General features: G+C 36.8%; 1 protein-coding gene across 1 annotated transcript in view; it reads right to left on the minus strand.

Annotated features, from left to right (window-relative positions):
• Positions 1–575: 575 nt before the first annotated feature.
• Positions 576–17,613, minus strand: part of LOC108039020 (fatty acid synthase) — a 74,667-nt gene continuing 57,629 nt past the window's right edge. Inside the window, exons 2-10 of the mRNA XM_044456900.1 lie at positions 7,664–8,181; positions 5,787–7,604; positions 5,305–5,728; positions 3,970–5,250; positions 3,298–3,910; positions 2,957–3,231; positions 2,544–2,893; positions 1,387–2,482; positions 576–1,327 (exon numbers count right to left, since the gene is read on the minus strand). Coding sequence (XP_044312835.1) covers positions 653–1,327; positions 1,387–2,482; positions 2,544–2,893; positions 2,957–3,231; positions 3,298–3,910; positions 3,970–5,250; positions 5,305–5,728; positions 5,787–7,604; positions 7,664–8,181 — 7,050 coding nt within the window. The 3' untranslated portion in view covers positions 576–652. The remainder of the gene's footprint in view (positions 1,328–1,386; positions 2,483–2,543; positions 2,894–2,956; positions 3,232–3,297; positions 3,911–3,969; positions 5,251–5,304; positions 5,729–5,786; positions 7,605–7,663; positions 8,182–17,613) is intronic.

Genomic DNA, 17,613 nt, shown 5'->3' on the forward strand with positions numbered 1-17,613 from the left:
TCTTGGCAATTCGCCGGAATAATATACTTATTTTCACTGCCATATATCCATTCTATTATATTTTAAGCTGAGTTTCTACATGAGTATTTATTATCACACTCTGCTTTCACGATATGGGGAAGAATACGAAATGGAACTACCATGATAAAATAAGATAAAATCTTACAAAATAGTGCCCGGACTAAACCATTTTCTAGTTAGTGCATTGGGACAATAAGATTATAGATATTCCAGTTTTCACCTCACTTTTGCATTTTGAGTTTTAAGCAACTCAGCGATTTAATTTTTAAATGCTCCGGTACTCGCAGGTGATTTATACATATAAAGAATAAACATTCTTCAGCAGGTATAATTTTCATATCAAATGTGAGCCTTTGAAAAAAATAGATTGGCTTCAAATTTTAAATGTTTGCGTTTTAATAATATACTTACCTACTAAAATTTACATCGGTAAAAAAAAAGGTTAGCAAATTTGTGAAACACAACCCCAATTTGGGAAGATACCACAAGCGCACACAATATCCCATCAGGAAAGGAATTGTTAAATATTTGATAAAATTAAAAGGTTTTTAATATTTGATTGGATATTTATTTAATATATAATATATTGCGTGTTTTGTTTGCTTTAGAAATGAATATTATGAATGAATGTTTACACAACTGAAACCGGCTTGTCATTTCTAATATATTCTTCAAAATTTTTGTCTTCTAACAGAGCTGGATCAAAGTCATTTATGATCTGGCTTAATGATGGATTGTCCAACATAGTCGTATGATTTCCCTCAATAACTTTGAGCGTTACTTTACCAGATGTCAGTAAAGATATGCAATAGTCTTCATCAATATCTTGCAGTGAAACCTCCGTCGGACGGACTAGTGTAATTGGTGATTTAATTTTTCTTATACTATCCAAATCAAAGGAAGCGGCCATTTTAACTCTTTTAAACATAGCGTCTATCATTGTTACAGCGTATTCTTTGCTGTATATGTTTTGCTTTTCAACATAGTCCATGAACAAACACATTTTTTCTGACAGGGTGTCAACTTTGTGAAAAACTTCAGATGTTAATTCTTTAGTTTCTTCGGGAAATATCTGATTTACAATACTAGTGAAAAGCAGGTCATAAAGGTCGTTATCCGAAAAGCTTTCTCCCAAATGCAGATTAGTAAGTCTTTTTAAAAAATGAGGTGCTCCATCTAACAACATTACATGTCCTCGGAACCCGGAATTTTCAAGCAACTCAGCTAGTTGTAAAGCTACAAAAGTTCCATATGAATATCCAATCACATAAAAAGGTTCAGTTTGCTTTAAAATAAGTTTTACATGCTGTAAAGAAAAAGACAATCCTAAAATTACTTTCACGATATAACAAAAAAATTACTTACTTCAAAGCATTGTTGCGCTAAATCAGTTAAATTTTCCAAATGCGCGAACTTATGGAGCTGTAAGACAATAGCCCTACTTTGCAAGCCCGAGCCTATTTGGTACCATGCGCGGCCAGCTGTTCCTTCTAATCCCGGTATTAATATATTTGGTGAAAGACTCTGTTTTGAAGGAGCTGCTGGTGTCTTGAGTGGAATTATTATTCGATCACAATTTGTTTCATCGCCTAAGTTTCGAATCAGTAAATCCATTCCTAAAAGCTTACTTTCTGAAGCAAATATCATTTTAATTTCATTAGTATTCTCTTTTTCCTTGGCTTCAATGAACTCTTGAAGTTTTTGGAAAGTGAGCGAACGTAAATCTTGTGGAGATAAAATTAACTCAAAGTCCCGCTCTAGGGTTTGCTTGATTTCAACAGCCATCAATGAGTCCATACCCATTTCTGATAGTGTTGTACCTAAGGAAACTGACTTTAAGTCCCGTATTCCCATAATATTCATGACAGCATCAATAATACTTTCATTTCCAGAACGACCTGTCTTTTTTTCAGCGACAACCATGCTGGAAACTATCGATGCTTCAGCACTTAGTAAATGATCCAGTTCCTGAATACAAGATGAAATTCTTTGCTGAAGGGTTCCTCCTATTTCCATATCAATTTTGTCTTCTGCCATATCGGCCACTAAACCCACTTCACCAACTGCACCCCATTGAATAGCTTTACCTGGCAAACCGTCTCTGTTGCGAAACTCAATGATACGTTCCATTACAGAGTTAGCCATTCCATAGTTGGTTTGGCCTACATTTCCTCGCCCACAAGACACACTTGAAAATACTACGAAGTGCTCCAATTCAGGACAGGAAATCCGAGATATCTCGTCAAGATGTTTTGTAGCAATAGCTTTTGGTGCAAAACTTTCCAAAAATTGATTACAATTTTGGTTGGAAAAAAAGCTATCCCTTAACACAACTGCCAAATTAAAAATTCCACCCACTGGTCCCAATAAAACAGCTTCAGAAAGCAATTGACGGCATCCATCTTTTGAAGTTATATCTGCGGTGCTAACAGCGATTTGGCAGCCATACGTTTTCCATAGCCTATAGACACAAATTTGCTTTGAAGTTGTGAAGATAAATATGTTAATTCTATAAAACTTACGCAATTCGGTATGATTGATAGTCTTTTGTTACTCCATATCTAGAGCTAAGTACAAGATTCCGAGCACCACGCAAAGCCATCCAATCAGCCAGTTCCATTCCAAAGCCTCCCAAGCCACCAATGATGACATATGTAAGATTATGCTTAAAGTAAATTTGACTAAGCACCCGTACAGGTAAAGTAGCTGGATCATCCGGGTGTTCACGAACTTGAATAACAACTTTTCCAATGTGCTTGCCACCGATCAAATGTCTAAAAGCCTTTTCGATTTCATGAGCCGAAAACACTTTAACCGGTAATGGTTGAATAATTCCATTCGAAATATCTGAATCAATAAGGGTTTTCAAATGCTATAAACAGATAATAAATTTGTAAATTTAATTTGTTTTTAGGATATTATACTACCCTATTACCCAAATATCTTCATCAGGAGCCACAAGAAGACTATCCGCAAGAACAGCATGGAAAGTAATTTCTTTTAAAAAGCATCCCAATCCAATCTTGTTGTCGTTAGCCATGTCAAATTTTCCAATTTCCAAAAAGTGTCCGGACTTACCAAGACAACGTACTGACGCAATCAACTTTTCTTCTGATAAGGAATTCAACACAAAATCAACACCTTTTCCATTTGTCTCACGCTGCACCATAAGCTCAAATGATGTATCCCGAGAATTTCCAATGTTCGATTCTGAAAATCGTAATATAATGTAATTTGAAATAAATTAAAATGTTATTTAAAATTTGTTTAATATACCTTTAAGTTGGGGAAAAGTCTCTAACAAAAATTTCTTTTTTTGAAGAGAGCTGCAAGTTGTAAAAACTTCTAGGTTATAGGCCAATGCCACACGAATAGCGGCCAGACCAATGCCCCCGGTACCAGCATGTATGAGAATGCTTTTCCCTTTTCGAATATCGCATGTCATAAAGAATGCATAGTAGACAGTTATGTATACCACAGGCACTGTTGCTGCTTCTTCTAATGACCAGTGATCAGGTATATCCCAAATTAGTTTTGATGGCCTCTCCACATAGGAGGCTACGCCACCTTTAACCACCATACTCATTATCCGACGTCCAGTTGCCATGTTAATGCCGGAATATTCAAAGCCCAGAACACAGTTTTGATCTATTCGACTTGATCCATATAATTCAACGGCTAAGCGTCCAGTTGCGAGCATTACATCTCTAAAATTTAGAGAAGAATATGATATTTTAATCAAGCAGCTTTTAGCTTGAAAAGGTCCTTTTAGCCATTGTAAAGTCGATAAGTCACCACGTTGAATGACGTTTCCATATATGTGATCCAATCTGGCCATTGGGTTGTCACTTTTGAGCAATTGCAAATGTCTATAGCTGCCCCAAGAACCCTAATTAATAAAAGTGAAATATAAAAATGAATGGTGAATATATACAAAATAAGTCTTACATTGCGATATATGTTGAACGCCAATCCCAATGCAAGCTGAGCCGAATATAGAGGGTGTGATAAATCAAAACTAGGAGCATTTTGATCATCAATAAAGAAACATCTTATCAAATTACCGTCGGGCTCTTTTCGCAAACAGTTAACTAAACCTATAAGCCCATTCAAGCTCTCGTTAAATGAATACACAATAACCGGTGTTTTCGTGCTTATTGCAGATTGTAATTCTGCAATCCAGTCAAAAGTCTCATCGATTTCAGATACCTTTACCAAAACTGGTTGTACTGTTAGTTTTTTTGAAATTTTCTGTAATAATACAAATATATCCTCTTTGTTATCAATCGGAATTATTGTAATAGTTCGGAATAGCTCCGATTCTTCCAATGCTGAAAGATTCGTCTTAGACTTTAGTCTAAGCAACATATACCCAATGTCAACGAGTACCTTATGGGCAGTTTCAATATTATCTCGTAAATGTTCTTCATCAAGGTCTTTTAATAAAACAAAGTGACAATTTGATTGACAAGACAAGCTTCCGTTTTCAACACGAAGTCCTGGAAAGTCATCCAGTTTGTGGGATGTCAATAGAATGTACTCTCCAGTAATGACAGGTAAATCTTCTATAGATTCTAAAAATGATGTTAGCAGTGGTTTTTCTCCATTAGAATCAACCTCTACCAACTTCATTTTTAAAGAAGGATTATTTTCAAGAGCGATTTGAACGCAAATACGAGCAGCATTTTTTATTGAAAGCATTGGTGACGGAAAAAAGGGAAGAAATACATATTCTTCAAGAACTGGGATACCCGGAGGTCTTCGCCTTTGCACTGGACTGGCATGTAATCCGACAAGTTCTATTCCACCTGCTATGATCCGATCGTACATTTGATCTATATAGACATCAAAAAAGCGATTCTCTGGATTCATTTTGGTCATTAGGTTGAAATGATGCACTCCATTTATTTTCAATTTTCGAATTTTTGTTGGTAATAAAAGATTTCGTGAATCTGTTCCCAGTATTTGAATTTGAAGCATTGCATCCATGAAGGTTACCCAATTATAATTCCACTCAACTTTTCCGAATAAACCATCTGAACGGGCCATATGAACGGCCTTAAATGCGCCATTGTAATGATAGCCTCGTAATCTTAACTCTTTATAAAAGTCTTTTTTGGAAATCATTGGAAACTTAGATTCATTTTCAAAATTATAAACTTCTGGAATAGTGGGGTTTGCCGTTTCACGGATGATACCGGTGACAACTAAATTACCTGCTTCCGTTATCTAAAAAGCAATAAATAATTTTTTTAACTTAAATCCACTTTAAAATGTCCTTACCTCAAAATGACCGGTGCCATAGTGAATCATAACAGTTAAATCGACTTTTCCATTAACGGGCATACTTGTAGCTCTTAAGAAACGTATATCTTCGAATTCAACGGGTACGTCCATATAACTCGGACCATGGTACATAAGGGAAAATGTTTCCCAAACATATTGAAGATAACATGTAGCTGGCACTAGAATTTTGCCATCTATAATATGTCCACTCAAAAATTCTTCATTATCACTAGCCAAATTAACTGGAAAAACACGCTCGCCACTGGACTTTGTTTTCATATTCTCGTATTTTGTCACGAACCAGTCTTCACTATGATCCCAGCGAATAAGCGAGCTAACACTAGGCGTTGCTCGCGAAACAGGGAATTGGATGGTTTCATATAGGTTAGCGACCGGTAGTAATACACCATTTTGATAAATTCTACAATAAAACAAAGCTATAACAATAATTAACGAACAAGGACTTAAACTATACATACTTTCCAAGAGCCGATAAGAAAAACAACGTATTGTTTTTATTACCCCTGTTTGTTAGTGGAATATGTACACCACTGGGCATTGATCGTTTAAGAATAGCTCCTAAAAGTCCATGAGGCGCGATTTCAATAGTCAAGGAATTTTTAGGTAGCAATGAAAATGTTTCATTAAAAAGTACACTGTTTAAGAGATTGTTGGTATGATACTCTGCAGAGCACATTTTTCCTTGATCTTTATCCCAGTCATTTTTGGGAATACTAGTACTTAACCACTTTATACTTCTAGTCTTAGGATTTGGGATAATTTCTTTCATATATTGCAGTAATGGAGGCCCCATGTGTGCAATATATTTTGAGTGATAAGCAATATTTGAACAAGGCACTTCCTTTGCGAAAATGCCTTTCGTTTTTAGTTCAGATACAAAGAGGGAAACTTCATCGATTGGTCCAGATATTGTACAAGAATCCGGGCCATTATGACAAGCTACTTCGATGGACTTAGGCAGCATGTGTACAATAGTATTATATCCAATACCTATTGCTGCCATTGAACCCCTTATTTTTTCTAGGTCCACACTTACTCTTCCACGATAATAGGCAGCCAATATCATTTGTTGAGGAGTCAGCCCACCATCAGCATATGCGCAACCTAATTCACCAACAGAGTGGCCAATAATAAAGTCTGGCTCAAAATTAAGAGAGCGCAAGACATCTGTTAGGCCTATTTGCACAGCGGCTATTCCCACGAACGAATGTAAAATATTTTGGTAAATTTCCGGGTCATTGGATGTTAATATATGTATAAGATTAAGGCCTTTCGACAGCAACGTCTGGTGACATATTTCAATTGATTCGCGGAATCGAGGTATTATCATAAGTGATGCCCCCATCTCGGACCATTGTGACCCCATTCCGCTATAAACCCAGACGATCGGACGCTGGAGGCCAGTGTAATGCTGAATATCTTTTGTCAATGATTTACATGATTTCACACCTTCTTTTGAAAATACTGCATAGCCCCTAAATACCATACCGGAAACATCTTCCTCTTGAATGTTTTGAAGCAATCCAATAAACTCAGCATCTAACGGGTTTTTCTCTACAGCTTTAAAAATCTCTTCAACGGCCTCTTCCGTCCTTCCTGCCCATGTAAGTAGCCGCGGAACTTCATCTTGTGGTAATCCAAAATTTATTTTCGACTTTGGATAGCCCTTTAAAAGCGCATGCGCATTGGCTCCACCAAATCCAAAAGAGTTTATTCCAATATAAGGCTTTGGTAATTGAGTAACGTCTTTTACAACAATCAACCGTCCCTCTGCTAAGGGTGCAATTCCATGTTTAACCTCCGTAAAATTTATATTTGGTGCAATTAGTCCGGTCTCAAAAGCGAAACAAGCTTTTACTAAAGAACATATTCCAGAAGCCGCCTCGGAATGCCCAACATTTGACTTTACTGAACCAACCAATAGTGGCTCCTGCCTTTGACTGCATAAAACATTATCAATAGCTTTGCACTCTTCTGGATCACCAACCACAGTTCCAGTACTGTGAGCTTCCAAGTACCCCAAGTCACTTGGTTTATGGTCAATGTCTTTGTAAAACTGGTCAAGTAACTTCTCCTGGACTATACCAGACGGATAAGTTATACCTTCCGGCTTATATCCATCGCAGTTAGTTTTTGAGTAAACTACACTTGCATAAACTCTCTTAGCATCTTTTTTTCTTTGCAAGAAAAGGCAATTAATAGTCTCTGACCTGGTATAACCACTAGCATTTTTATCAAAAGGGCGACAAAACCCATCAGGTGCCAGTACTCCAAGTCTAAAATATTAATTAAGGTTAATGGTTACTGGCTACAAATAAAGGTATTTCTGGCTTACCGTGCAAACTGAAGTGTTACAAATGGATGAAGTAGTAAGTTTGAACCACCTATAATTGCTGCATCAATCTCTCCATTTCGAATAGCGGTGAAGGCATTGTCTAAAGCGTACATCGAACTGGAACAAGCCGTATCTAGTAAAAATGAAGGACCCTCTAGTCCCAAAGAATATGAAATTCTATTCGCCATCATAGCCCGACTACAGCCAGTGATTCCAAACCCGCCAGAAGAAACTTTTTCGTAGAACCAAGTTTTTTCCGATTCAGATATACAGGAACCGATATATACTCCGGTTTTTGATCCACGTAGACTTTTTGGATTTACTCCTGAGTCTATTACAGCTTCATAAGCCGTCTCAATAAGAATTCTTGTTTGGGGATCCATTGTGTGCGCCTGTTTAAAATGGACTCCAAAAAAAGTTGCATCAAATTTTTCAAGTTCACCAATTTTTCCAGATCGTTTTGGTATCTCCGGATTAAAGTGACGCCAACGGCGTTCATCATCGTCAACCATGTCTATCTAAAATAAGTTAAGCATGTTTTTCTCTTAAAATTTTGATTCGTACGACTCCAAATGTCATTAGTGTTTTATCAAAACTATCATATGCATTAGCTTTTATATAACAATATTTTTTTATTATTTGTTCACTTATTTAGTTTTACTTTGTTGATTGCTATAAGACCCTAAAGTATGACAATTTAATAGTTAATTGTTAGTCAATAGTCACTAAAAATATTTAAATTAATCTGTCCAATAAATAAAACGCAGCAACATCTACTGCAACGGTCCCTGCGACCAGATCAGCATAAGCGCTAAACAAAATTACAACACCAATTGAGGGTTCCAGTGACTTCATCAGTCATATCAGTGATTCACATCAGTCGCTACATCAAAAAACATTGCTTATAAAATAAAATACACCTAAGACTAACTGATTTAATAATTCAAACAAATATATATTCCTGTTTGGCGAGTAATGAAAGTAATTAACCCGAACCTGGACAATAGGTCCAAAAGAAACCAAAATTCACACCCATATAGATAAGGAAAAAGAACTCGAGCCCCTTAGGCAACCAAATTGGTGAGCTGGTCACCAAGGTACAGTGAAGGCACCAATTGTCATGACTATTGACACACCAGGAATGATTACGACCTTCACCACACGTGCCTAGCCAGGAGGCAATCACTCGGCACTACTACAACGACGTAAAAAGTCGATAAAGGGCCATTATTTGTAAAATTTTTAGCGAATAGTCGCTGAGCAGCGTAGCAATAGGAACCAATACTGCAACAGTCACTGCGACTCGAATCAACAAAAAGACTGTGCTTCTAACCACACTGTTTGTATTGGCACTGGAACAATATCATCTTATTAAAAATCAGAATTGAACTGTCCCCATATCTCAACATCAAGGCCGACATCGAGTGATCTGATAATGCTCTGAAAAATCAGCGAAGATCTAAAAACCACAAGGAACATATGAGCAGATCCACCAATACACATTCAATCAGCAAGTTAAGAAAAAGACGATTGCTAATTTTAAAAAATTAAGTAAACGCGCAACGCCAGTATATTGAAAAACTTACACAAATCTATGCTCTTCGATCGAAATGGTCATTCCTCTAAGAAACTTGTCGGGAACTGTAACCGAAACAACGAAAACAGAGTTGAAATATTGGCCTTACATCTACGAAATTTATTGCCGCCAATCCGCTCTGAAAATGAGAATCAGCCAATTTTGTTTAGCACAGACGAGAATGCAAAAGTCATGCACGAGCAACTGAAACCAAAAATGGATATGGGCATGGCCCTCCGAGCTACAATATTGATTATTGAATATCAAATCTGAGCTTTCACATTTTCGTCGGCGTACAGCTTAATAAGTTTAACATCGTGTCTGTCCAAGCCGAAAAATGGCTTAAAATCTTAAAATTTTGCGTGCTATGGACATACCGCGGTCAAACTTACTTACTGAGCACGGCATTAGTGAAAAACCCAAAGGAAAAGTGAATATATATTTAATTTTGCAATTGGTAAGTATCTCTTATTCAATTGCCTTTTTACACTGCAAACTCTAAAACAAAAGTTATGCATCAATTCATTCTTGTTTTTATTTTGATACGAGGGGTTAACAATTGTTAGACGGATATGGTATATACGGTATGAAGCCTTGAACTGCTCTGTTTAGATGCCGACCAAGAAATCCGTTAATAATCTCTTAAGGTAGGTGTTTCCTTTTGAAATTTTTACAAATCCCGGATCTAATAATCCTCTATGAACGATATTCATATTTTAATTTGCATTTGAAACTCCCAAAAAAAACTTTTTTTCCATACTTCAACAGTTATTGCCCAGTGAAAACTGCACTTATAACCAAATTAACCGTTAAATCACCCTATTTTGTCTTTAATAATTCCAGAAATTCTGTCAAATTTTTATTTTTTGAATGTCTATGGTTCAGACAGCCGAAATATTTGAAAATTATTTTCGTAGATGATTTTTTAAATGACAAAATATTGTAATTACTTTTTAAGCAATTTTAAACTTTTAGTCAAGCAATACATTACTTTGCAAGTGTGTTTATGACACATGAAAAATAAGTAAATTAAAAATGTTGGATCGACGGCAGTAGAAATTTAGATTAATTTTAGGGTCTGGGTGTGATATTTTAGAAATGTGTTATATGTATTTAAAAAACAAGAGAGAACGCTATAGTCGGGTGCCCCGACTATCAGATACCCGTTACTCAGGTAAAGGGAGTGCGAGGGAGATGGAGATAGAAACTTTGATCACGCATAACTTTTTAACGAATGGTCCGATTTGAAAAATTTCTTCTACATTTCGAAAGGTATTGATAAACACAATAAAACTGCATTTTTACTTTTCCGAAATATTTAAATTTTTAAAATTGTATATAAGCGATTGTGGGCGTTAAAGGGGGCGTGGCACCTTTTTGAAACAAACTTGCGCTGCGTAGGAACTCCTAGAATCTGCATGCAAAATGCCAATCTTCTAGCTTTTATAGTTTCCGAGATCTCAGCGTTCATACGGACAGACAGACAGACAGACGGACAGACGGACAGACGGACATGGCTATATCGACTCGGCTAGTGACCCTGATCAAGAATATATATACTTTATAGGGTCGGAAACGCTTCCTTCTAGCTGTTACATACTTTTGCACGAATACAATATACCCTTTTACTCTACGAGGAACGGGTATAACAAGAAAGGAAAGCTAACTTCGGACGGAACCGAAGTTGATATACCCTTGCAGAATATTTTGTAAATTATATTCTTCAAAATTATTCATTTGATGCATTCTTAATACTCATAAAAAGTCCCAATTTCCTAACTTTGAAAACACCAAAGTTATGGCATTTTCAATCGTTCAGTTATATGACAGCTATAAGATATAGTCGGCCGATCATTATGAAATTTTGTATGTCGGATTGATTGGCCAAAAATAAAACCCATAGAAAATCCCAACTTCTTAACTTTACAAACACCAAAGTTATGGCTTATCCGATCGTTCAGTTATATGGCAGCTATATGATATAGTCGCCCGATTCGGCTCGTTCCGACTTATATACTACCTGCAATAGAAAAACAACTTTTGGGAAAGTTTCAAGCAGATAGCTTTAAAACTGATGGACTAGTTTGCGTAGAAACGGACGGACGGACTGACGGACGGACAGACGGACGGACAGACGGACGGACAGACGGACGGACAGACGGACGGACGGACGGACGGACAGACGGACGGACAGACGGACGGACGGACAGACGGACGGACAGACGGACGGACGGACGGACAGACGGACAGACGGACATGGCTAGATCGACTCTCGTGGTGATGCTGATCAAGAATATATATACTTTATAGGGTCGGAAATGTCTCCTTCACTGCGTTGCAAACATTTGACTGAAATTATAATACCCTCTGCAAGGGTATAAAAATATATTTATTTTTCAAGGGTTACCTTAATCATTGGGTTACGCAAAGTATTTTAAGAGAAATATTACTATATTAAAGAACATATTTCAATTTTGTAAGATAAGTTACTTTTTGGGGCAGTCTTTCTATTTTTAAGAAAAAGGTACGAAATTTACACATTTGGGAACAATTTTCTTCATCCGGGAAAAATTGCCTTGTTTTTAGAAAAGAAAGTTCTTAATTTTTTCTTGGACGTATACAAAAATAAAGTCTTATGGAGAATTTAAAATAATAAGGACTATTTTTTTTGTATGAGTGCTGCCAGTGTCGTGTTTCAATTTTTTAATTTTATAAAAAACCGGAACAAGCCTCTACTTCAAGGATTTGATGTAGTCGAAATCATTAATAAGAGGTCATTGATAAGTGCCACAACCAAAAAGAAGCAAGCAATTGGGTCCTTGCTAGAGTCGATGGGGTGAGCGGAAGTTAAAAAATTCCCGTCCTTTATTGAATAGGTCTTTTTTGCTTCTCTATGTTTTCGCCTTTTTAAGTGTGAGAAACTTTTCTTTTTCGGAATTAATACACTAATTTAAGACCAAAAAAGGTGAAAATTTGTCGGATTAGTGTAAACTGATATGCTTCCATTTTTAGTTGTTAACTTGTATACGGCAGTCAGTGTAGCCATTTTAGGATTTTAATGGTAAGTCGGATTTTAATTGATATTTGGAAAGTTACTTCCTTGCCTCACAAGAAATTTCTGTAGAGCTCGATATGAGTTTTTTTAATAAAAGAAATAGTGTTGGATTCTAGAGCTGTGGCTGTTCGAAAAGACAGAGAAGAACAGCAGAATGGTGGTGGTCCCGAGGTTTTCAGCGAAGTCAATAATATCAAAATTCTTTTTTACTATTGTCAGGAGCTATCGACTACCACGAGAAGGTACATTTTTTGTTAAATTTTTTTACACTCGCGGGATGTATTAAGCAAATAGCTTAATCAAAACAAGATCATCAAGGCAATATATGGATGCCTTGGAATGCTTGGCAGCAGCTCGATGATCACTGACTGTAGTGGCATCTAGTGTAAGCTGTTCCAATTCTGCATCTGATCCTGGCTTTGGATTGCATTCGGTCCTGGTCATCATAATAATACTCATATTCCTGATGTCCATCTGGTACTTTAAATAGTTCACAACCTTCTCCTGACTTTATGTAGCTTTTAACAAGGTTTCGCATTCGAAGTGAACTCGACTAAGCGCGTCTACCTGGTTTATATGTGTTTCAGCTCGATGAACAATGTTTGTCTAACTCTTGAAGTGTGGGGTAAAAGCTCTCGTTTCTTTATCGACGTTTTTAAGGCATTACAATCAATAATAACTTTTATTCTCATACTCTCAAACCATAAATGTAATACGTAACGACGGCTAGAACATCCAGCTGGTAACTGTAGTAGTTTTTCTCAGACTTTAAAGTTGCTCGTGCATAATAAACAATTTTATTGCCGGTGGCAACTGGATTCGATACCAGATATTTCTTAAGCTCGCAAGGGCAAGGCGAAAATAACCGCTGAGACACCAAAAATGTTCTCATTTTGGTATCATTGGTCGGCTTTGGGAACATTCTAATGGTACTCGTTTGGTTACCTAAGAATCTATTTGACTATTTGAACAATTCATGTTTATCTAGGTTAGTCCGCCCTTTCACAGGACTTAAAGGATTTGCCAAAGCTTCTTATACATCTCGCCAAACATTTGTTGATTGGCAGCAGGAGCGTTTTTTAATCCGAACGGAAGCCGCTTGAACTCATATAGTCTATCCGTAGACTATAGCACTATCTGGTGCTATTGCAATTTAATAATTGTCACTGTTGAGGTCCAGGAAACAAAGAATTTAAATCGTTTTGCCTCCTGCAAACGCTCTTCTCTTTTTGGTACAGGAAAATTTTCTTCTTTGTCAGATTATTTAGGCAGCGGTAATCGACGCACTTCAGCATTCTTAGCACAACCAGGATGCGGTAATAATATCCTGATTCAACGGCTCGACAACCATTTTCTGTACAATATCCTTGTTTGGCTCGGAAACTCGGTAAGATGCTTGAGATTCTGCCTGACCCCTCTATAAGATGATATTTGCTTAAACAATGCTCATTTTTCCCATGTACTGCTATCAGGTGAGAAGATATCTCCGAACTTTTTCAACAAACTGCGCATTTGGCCTATTTCCTTCTCGTTTTGATATTTGCCTGTCTCAAGGTTCCTTACCCAACCAAAAGTCCTCCTGCAATAAATCGCCACTATGCCATCGATGTCCATATACAAAATTAATTATTTTACGATCGCTGACTCACTAAGCTGGTAGCGCACCCCTAGGGTGGACATCCTGAAACAGTATTATTTTACTGTCTCCTTTGATCGTCTGGTTACGTTGGCCATATTGAAATGATCTTCAACCTCGCCTGCTTCAGCAAAATTATTCCATGTTGTGTGGGAATCAAGTTACATCTCGTCAGGACCGTTGAGCCTTGCATACCTTGCGGGTAATAGGATAGCCATCAACAACCTTGTTGACACGATCGATGAACTGGTTCACGAAGATGGCGTTATCGCTGGGATCAAACTCTGGGACGGTATTTGAAATTTCTTCGACTGATGCTTGCCTCACGTTCTTGGTCGCCTGTCCAACAGGACTCTAGATGCTTGTGACATCGGATTCCACTCCTCTTGGAGCCCCTTATTAAGCATTAGAGCACGTCTTTGAACTTCTCTATAATATTTAAGTCTGGGCTTTGTGGTGCTAAAAATAATTGCTTGGGAGCATAATACTGCAACCAGCGGTAGGCGATTTTTTGGTATGATGGTATTTGGGGATTCGAAAGGAGATCTATTGTTATTTTAAAAAATATTGCTTCTTTGGTTCCTAAGAGAGTTACAGATGGACAGCAGGTGTTTCAGTGATAGATTGTCATTGCAAAACGGACAGGTTGACGGTTGGATTTGGTCGAAGTAGTGCTTGTGTGTGATTTGTGTGAGTGCAAGTCTGAGCCCTGTGATTTTTATACCCTTGCAGAGGGTATTATAATTTTGGTCAAAAGTTTGCAACGCAGTGAAGGAGACATCTCCGCCCGAAGTTAGCTTTCCTTTCTTGTTATTTGTTCTCTTCGCGAAATCGACATTTTTTTTATATTAAATATGTTGCTGCATTGTGAGTTGATTTTGGTTGATTTTTTGATACCAGTTGAGGTATTGGTGATGTTAGTTAGGTATTCTTTGTAGTGTGCCTTTTTTATATATTTAAGTATGCCCTGTGTGTTAAGGTTTTCAATAGTTGTAAGTGGTTGTTTTTTGAGGTTTTTGCTTGGCTATCTGCGAGTTCGTTTCCTGGTATACCAACGGGTCCTGATAAACAAAAAATTTTGAATTTGGGGCTGAATGTGTAGTGATCGCTCTTATTCAAATGTTTGATGGCTTCAATGGCAGAGAGAGTCTGAGCATATGCAGAATTTTCCTCTTTTCTTTTTGTAAGTCTCTAGGGCCTCTATGAAGCTAGAAGCCCTGCTGTGAAGACTGATGAGAAGCTGGGTAGGATGTGTCGTTTGTTAAATTCAGCTTCGTTGGTAACAGCGAGGATGGTAATTTCGATTGTTTGAGATCCGTCTGTGTAAATGTAAGTGCAGGAAAGATCGTTGGTTTACTTTTCTGTGAATAGTGTTCTGAATGTTTGTGGAGTCGTGTTGTTTTTATTGAACATATTTAGTGTTGTGTCGAATTTTGAAAGGTTCTTGTTTTAGGGTGCACAGTGGTCGCTGCCATAGGCCAAAAATCAAAAAAATTGATTTTGAGATATTCCAGCGAAAACCGGTTCTACGATCAGCTGATTGTCCAACCTTTACGACACAATAGTTTTTTTTTGGAATATCTAACGGGACTTTCCAACACTGGAATGAAAAGTGCGAGAACGTGCTTACTTACTTGCAATTTGTCAACAGTTCAGTGCTACGCAGTGAATTTAAAAAATTCTAATCAATTATAAAGCACGATTTAACCCCATTCGAATATAATGCACATTGTCATAACGGTATATACTTTGTTTATACAGATACATGAATTGGGCTGTGTTTTGTGTAAATAAGTGGTAAAACGTGCGTCCTATTTAGTTCTTAAATATTGTGCATTACAATGTTTAGGTAAAGTTTTAAGTGCATCCCCCCGGTTGCCCCCTAATGATGTTTATATCCTTTTATTTATTAATATATGAAGATTATAAAAATGTTTTTTCAGCTTCCAAATCTTGCCGATGTACTTGTGCCATTAAAAAATGCAACCTTGCCTCATTTATTTTAGCAGCTCTATCTAGGAGGAAGCATTTTATTGTCCTGTGTCTATATGTGCTCAGTTGTGGTTGTAGTTTGTTTTTGATGTGTGTTTTATGCTTTATGTTGTTAGATTATTTTGTCGTTTTATTAATGTATTCTTTCATTAGGAACAAATACCTACTACCAGTATTCTGGAAAGCATGTTGTTAGCATTTGGCAGAATGAATGCGAATTAAAATTGTTCTGGATGCTTTAATTAAGGATCTTAAAAACTCAGGATATGAGCTGGATGTGGACAAATGAAAAAAACAAATACCCTACATTTGTAAGAAGATCGCATTATTAATTAACGTTATTATAAATTAACGTTTATGAAAAAATATTCTGATTGGCTTTTAATTTCCGATCCATTTATTAGTGAACAAAGAATACTAAATTATAAGGAAAAGTCAACTCTACTAGAGTCAACTCTTTTGTTACTTGATGAAACCATTTAAATATTATATAATTTTTTATTATTGTTCGTTTTGCTTGTTATAACTTTTTTGGGAAGGTGGGCGTGGGAAATGGAGTGAGTAATCACTCCCATACTTTTATATTACAGTTCCTATTTTGTAAATAACTTACATTAAAAAGTTCAGCCTATTATGATTACAAGAAATAAATTTATGACCGCTCTCGCGTTTTGAAGGGTGGTAGAATTTTGATATTGTTATAATTGGGGAGTTGTTAGAGTTGATTAGGGTTTTTGTGAGCTTTGATGGAGGGAGGTCTCGTCGGTCTTCCAGAGAATCTGCGCGTGGTTCGAAGAGGAACCAGTTGATCTGAAAGCTCCAAGGGTGGTTCTGAAGGCTGTGTTTATGTAGGTTTTAGTTTTCGTAATTTTAAGTTTGGGGAAAACCCGTTGCTTTTGTGTCGTTAAGGATTGTGGATGTGTTGCAGTTGAATTTTGGCCTTGATAAACATTTTATTATGCTAATTTTTTTAAGTTTGGATGCTATGTGGTCTGCGTGTGTTTTCCATCTGTATTTGTTGTTAAAGTGTCTACCTATTATTTTTAGTGACGTTCTGTATTTGCATGCTGTCAGTTTGCAATTTGCAGTTGCAGTTGTGTTTTCTGCAGACATGTAGATGTTTACATTTTGTAAGCGTGTGTGGCACCTGAATATTTAGCCCAATCGGATATTGTAGTGAACATGGGGTTTAAGTTCGTGTTGGAATTTTTTTTGTTCTTAATGATATTGAAGTCGTCTGCATATGCGCTAAGGTTAATGATTGTAGGCTATTGTTAAGAGAACGACTGAGAGTGGAAGCCTTGTGAAATGCCATTTTGTTTTGGTTGAAAGGAGGAGAGATCGGAGTTGATGCGCCCAAGTATTTTCCTATTAGTCATGTAATTTTTTACGTAGTTTGTTATGTAGGGTCTAGTTTTCCAAGTTGGTCTAGGATGGAAATTATCCCTATGCGGAAAAAAGCTTTAGCGAATTTTAATGATATTATATAAGTATGGTTTTTTCCAGAGATGGCTCGAGCTTATAGGTGGTCTACTAGAAGTAAACTGTCTATAGCCGATATCTTCTTCTTGAAACGATTTTGACTGTTGTGGATTAGTTTGTCGTTTAATATAAACCACCACAGTCTCTTTGCGATACTTTTGTCCAGAAATTTGGATAAGCATGAGTTCAGTGAGATAGGCCGGTATGAA

Source organism: Drosophila rhopaloa, unplaced genomic scaffold, assembly GCF_018152115.1.
Source record: "Drosophila rhopaloa isolate 14029-0021.01 unplaced genomic scaffold, ASM1815211v1 contig_155, whole genome shotgun sequence".
Taxonomy (NCBI): Eukaryota; Metazoa; Arthropoda; class Insecta; order Diptera; family Drosophilidae; genus Drosophila; species Drosophila rhopaloa.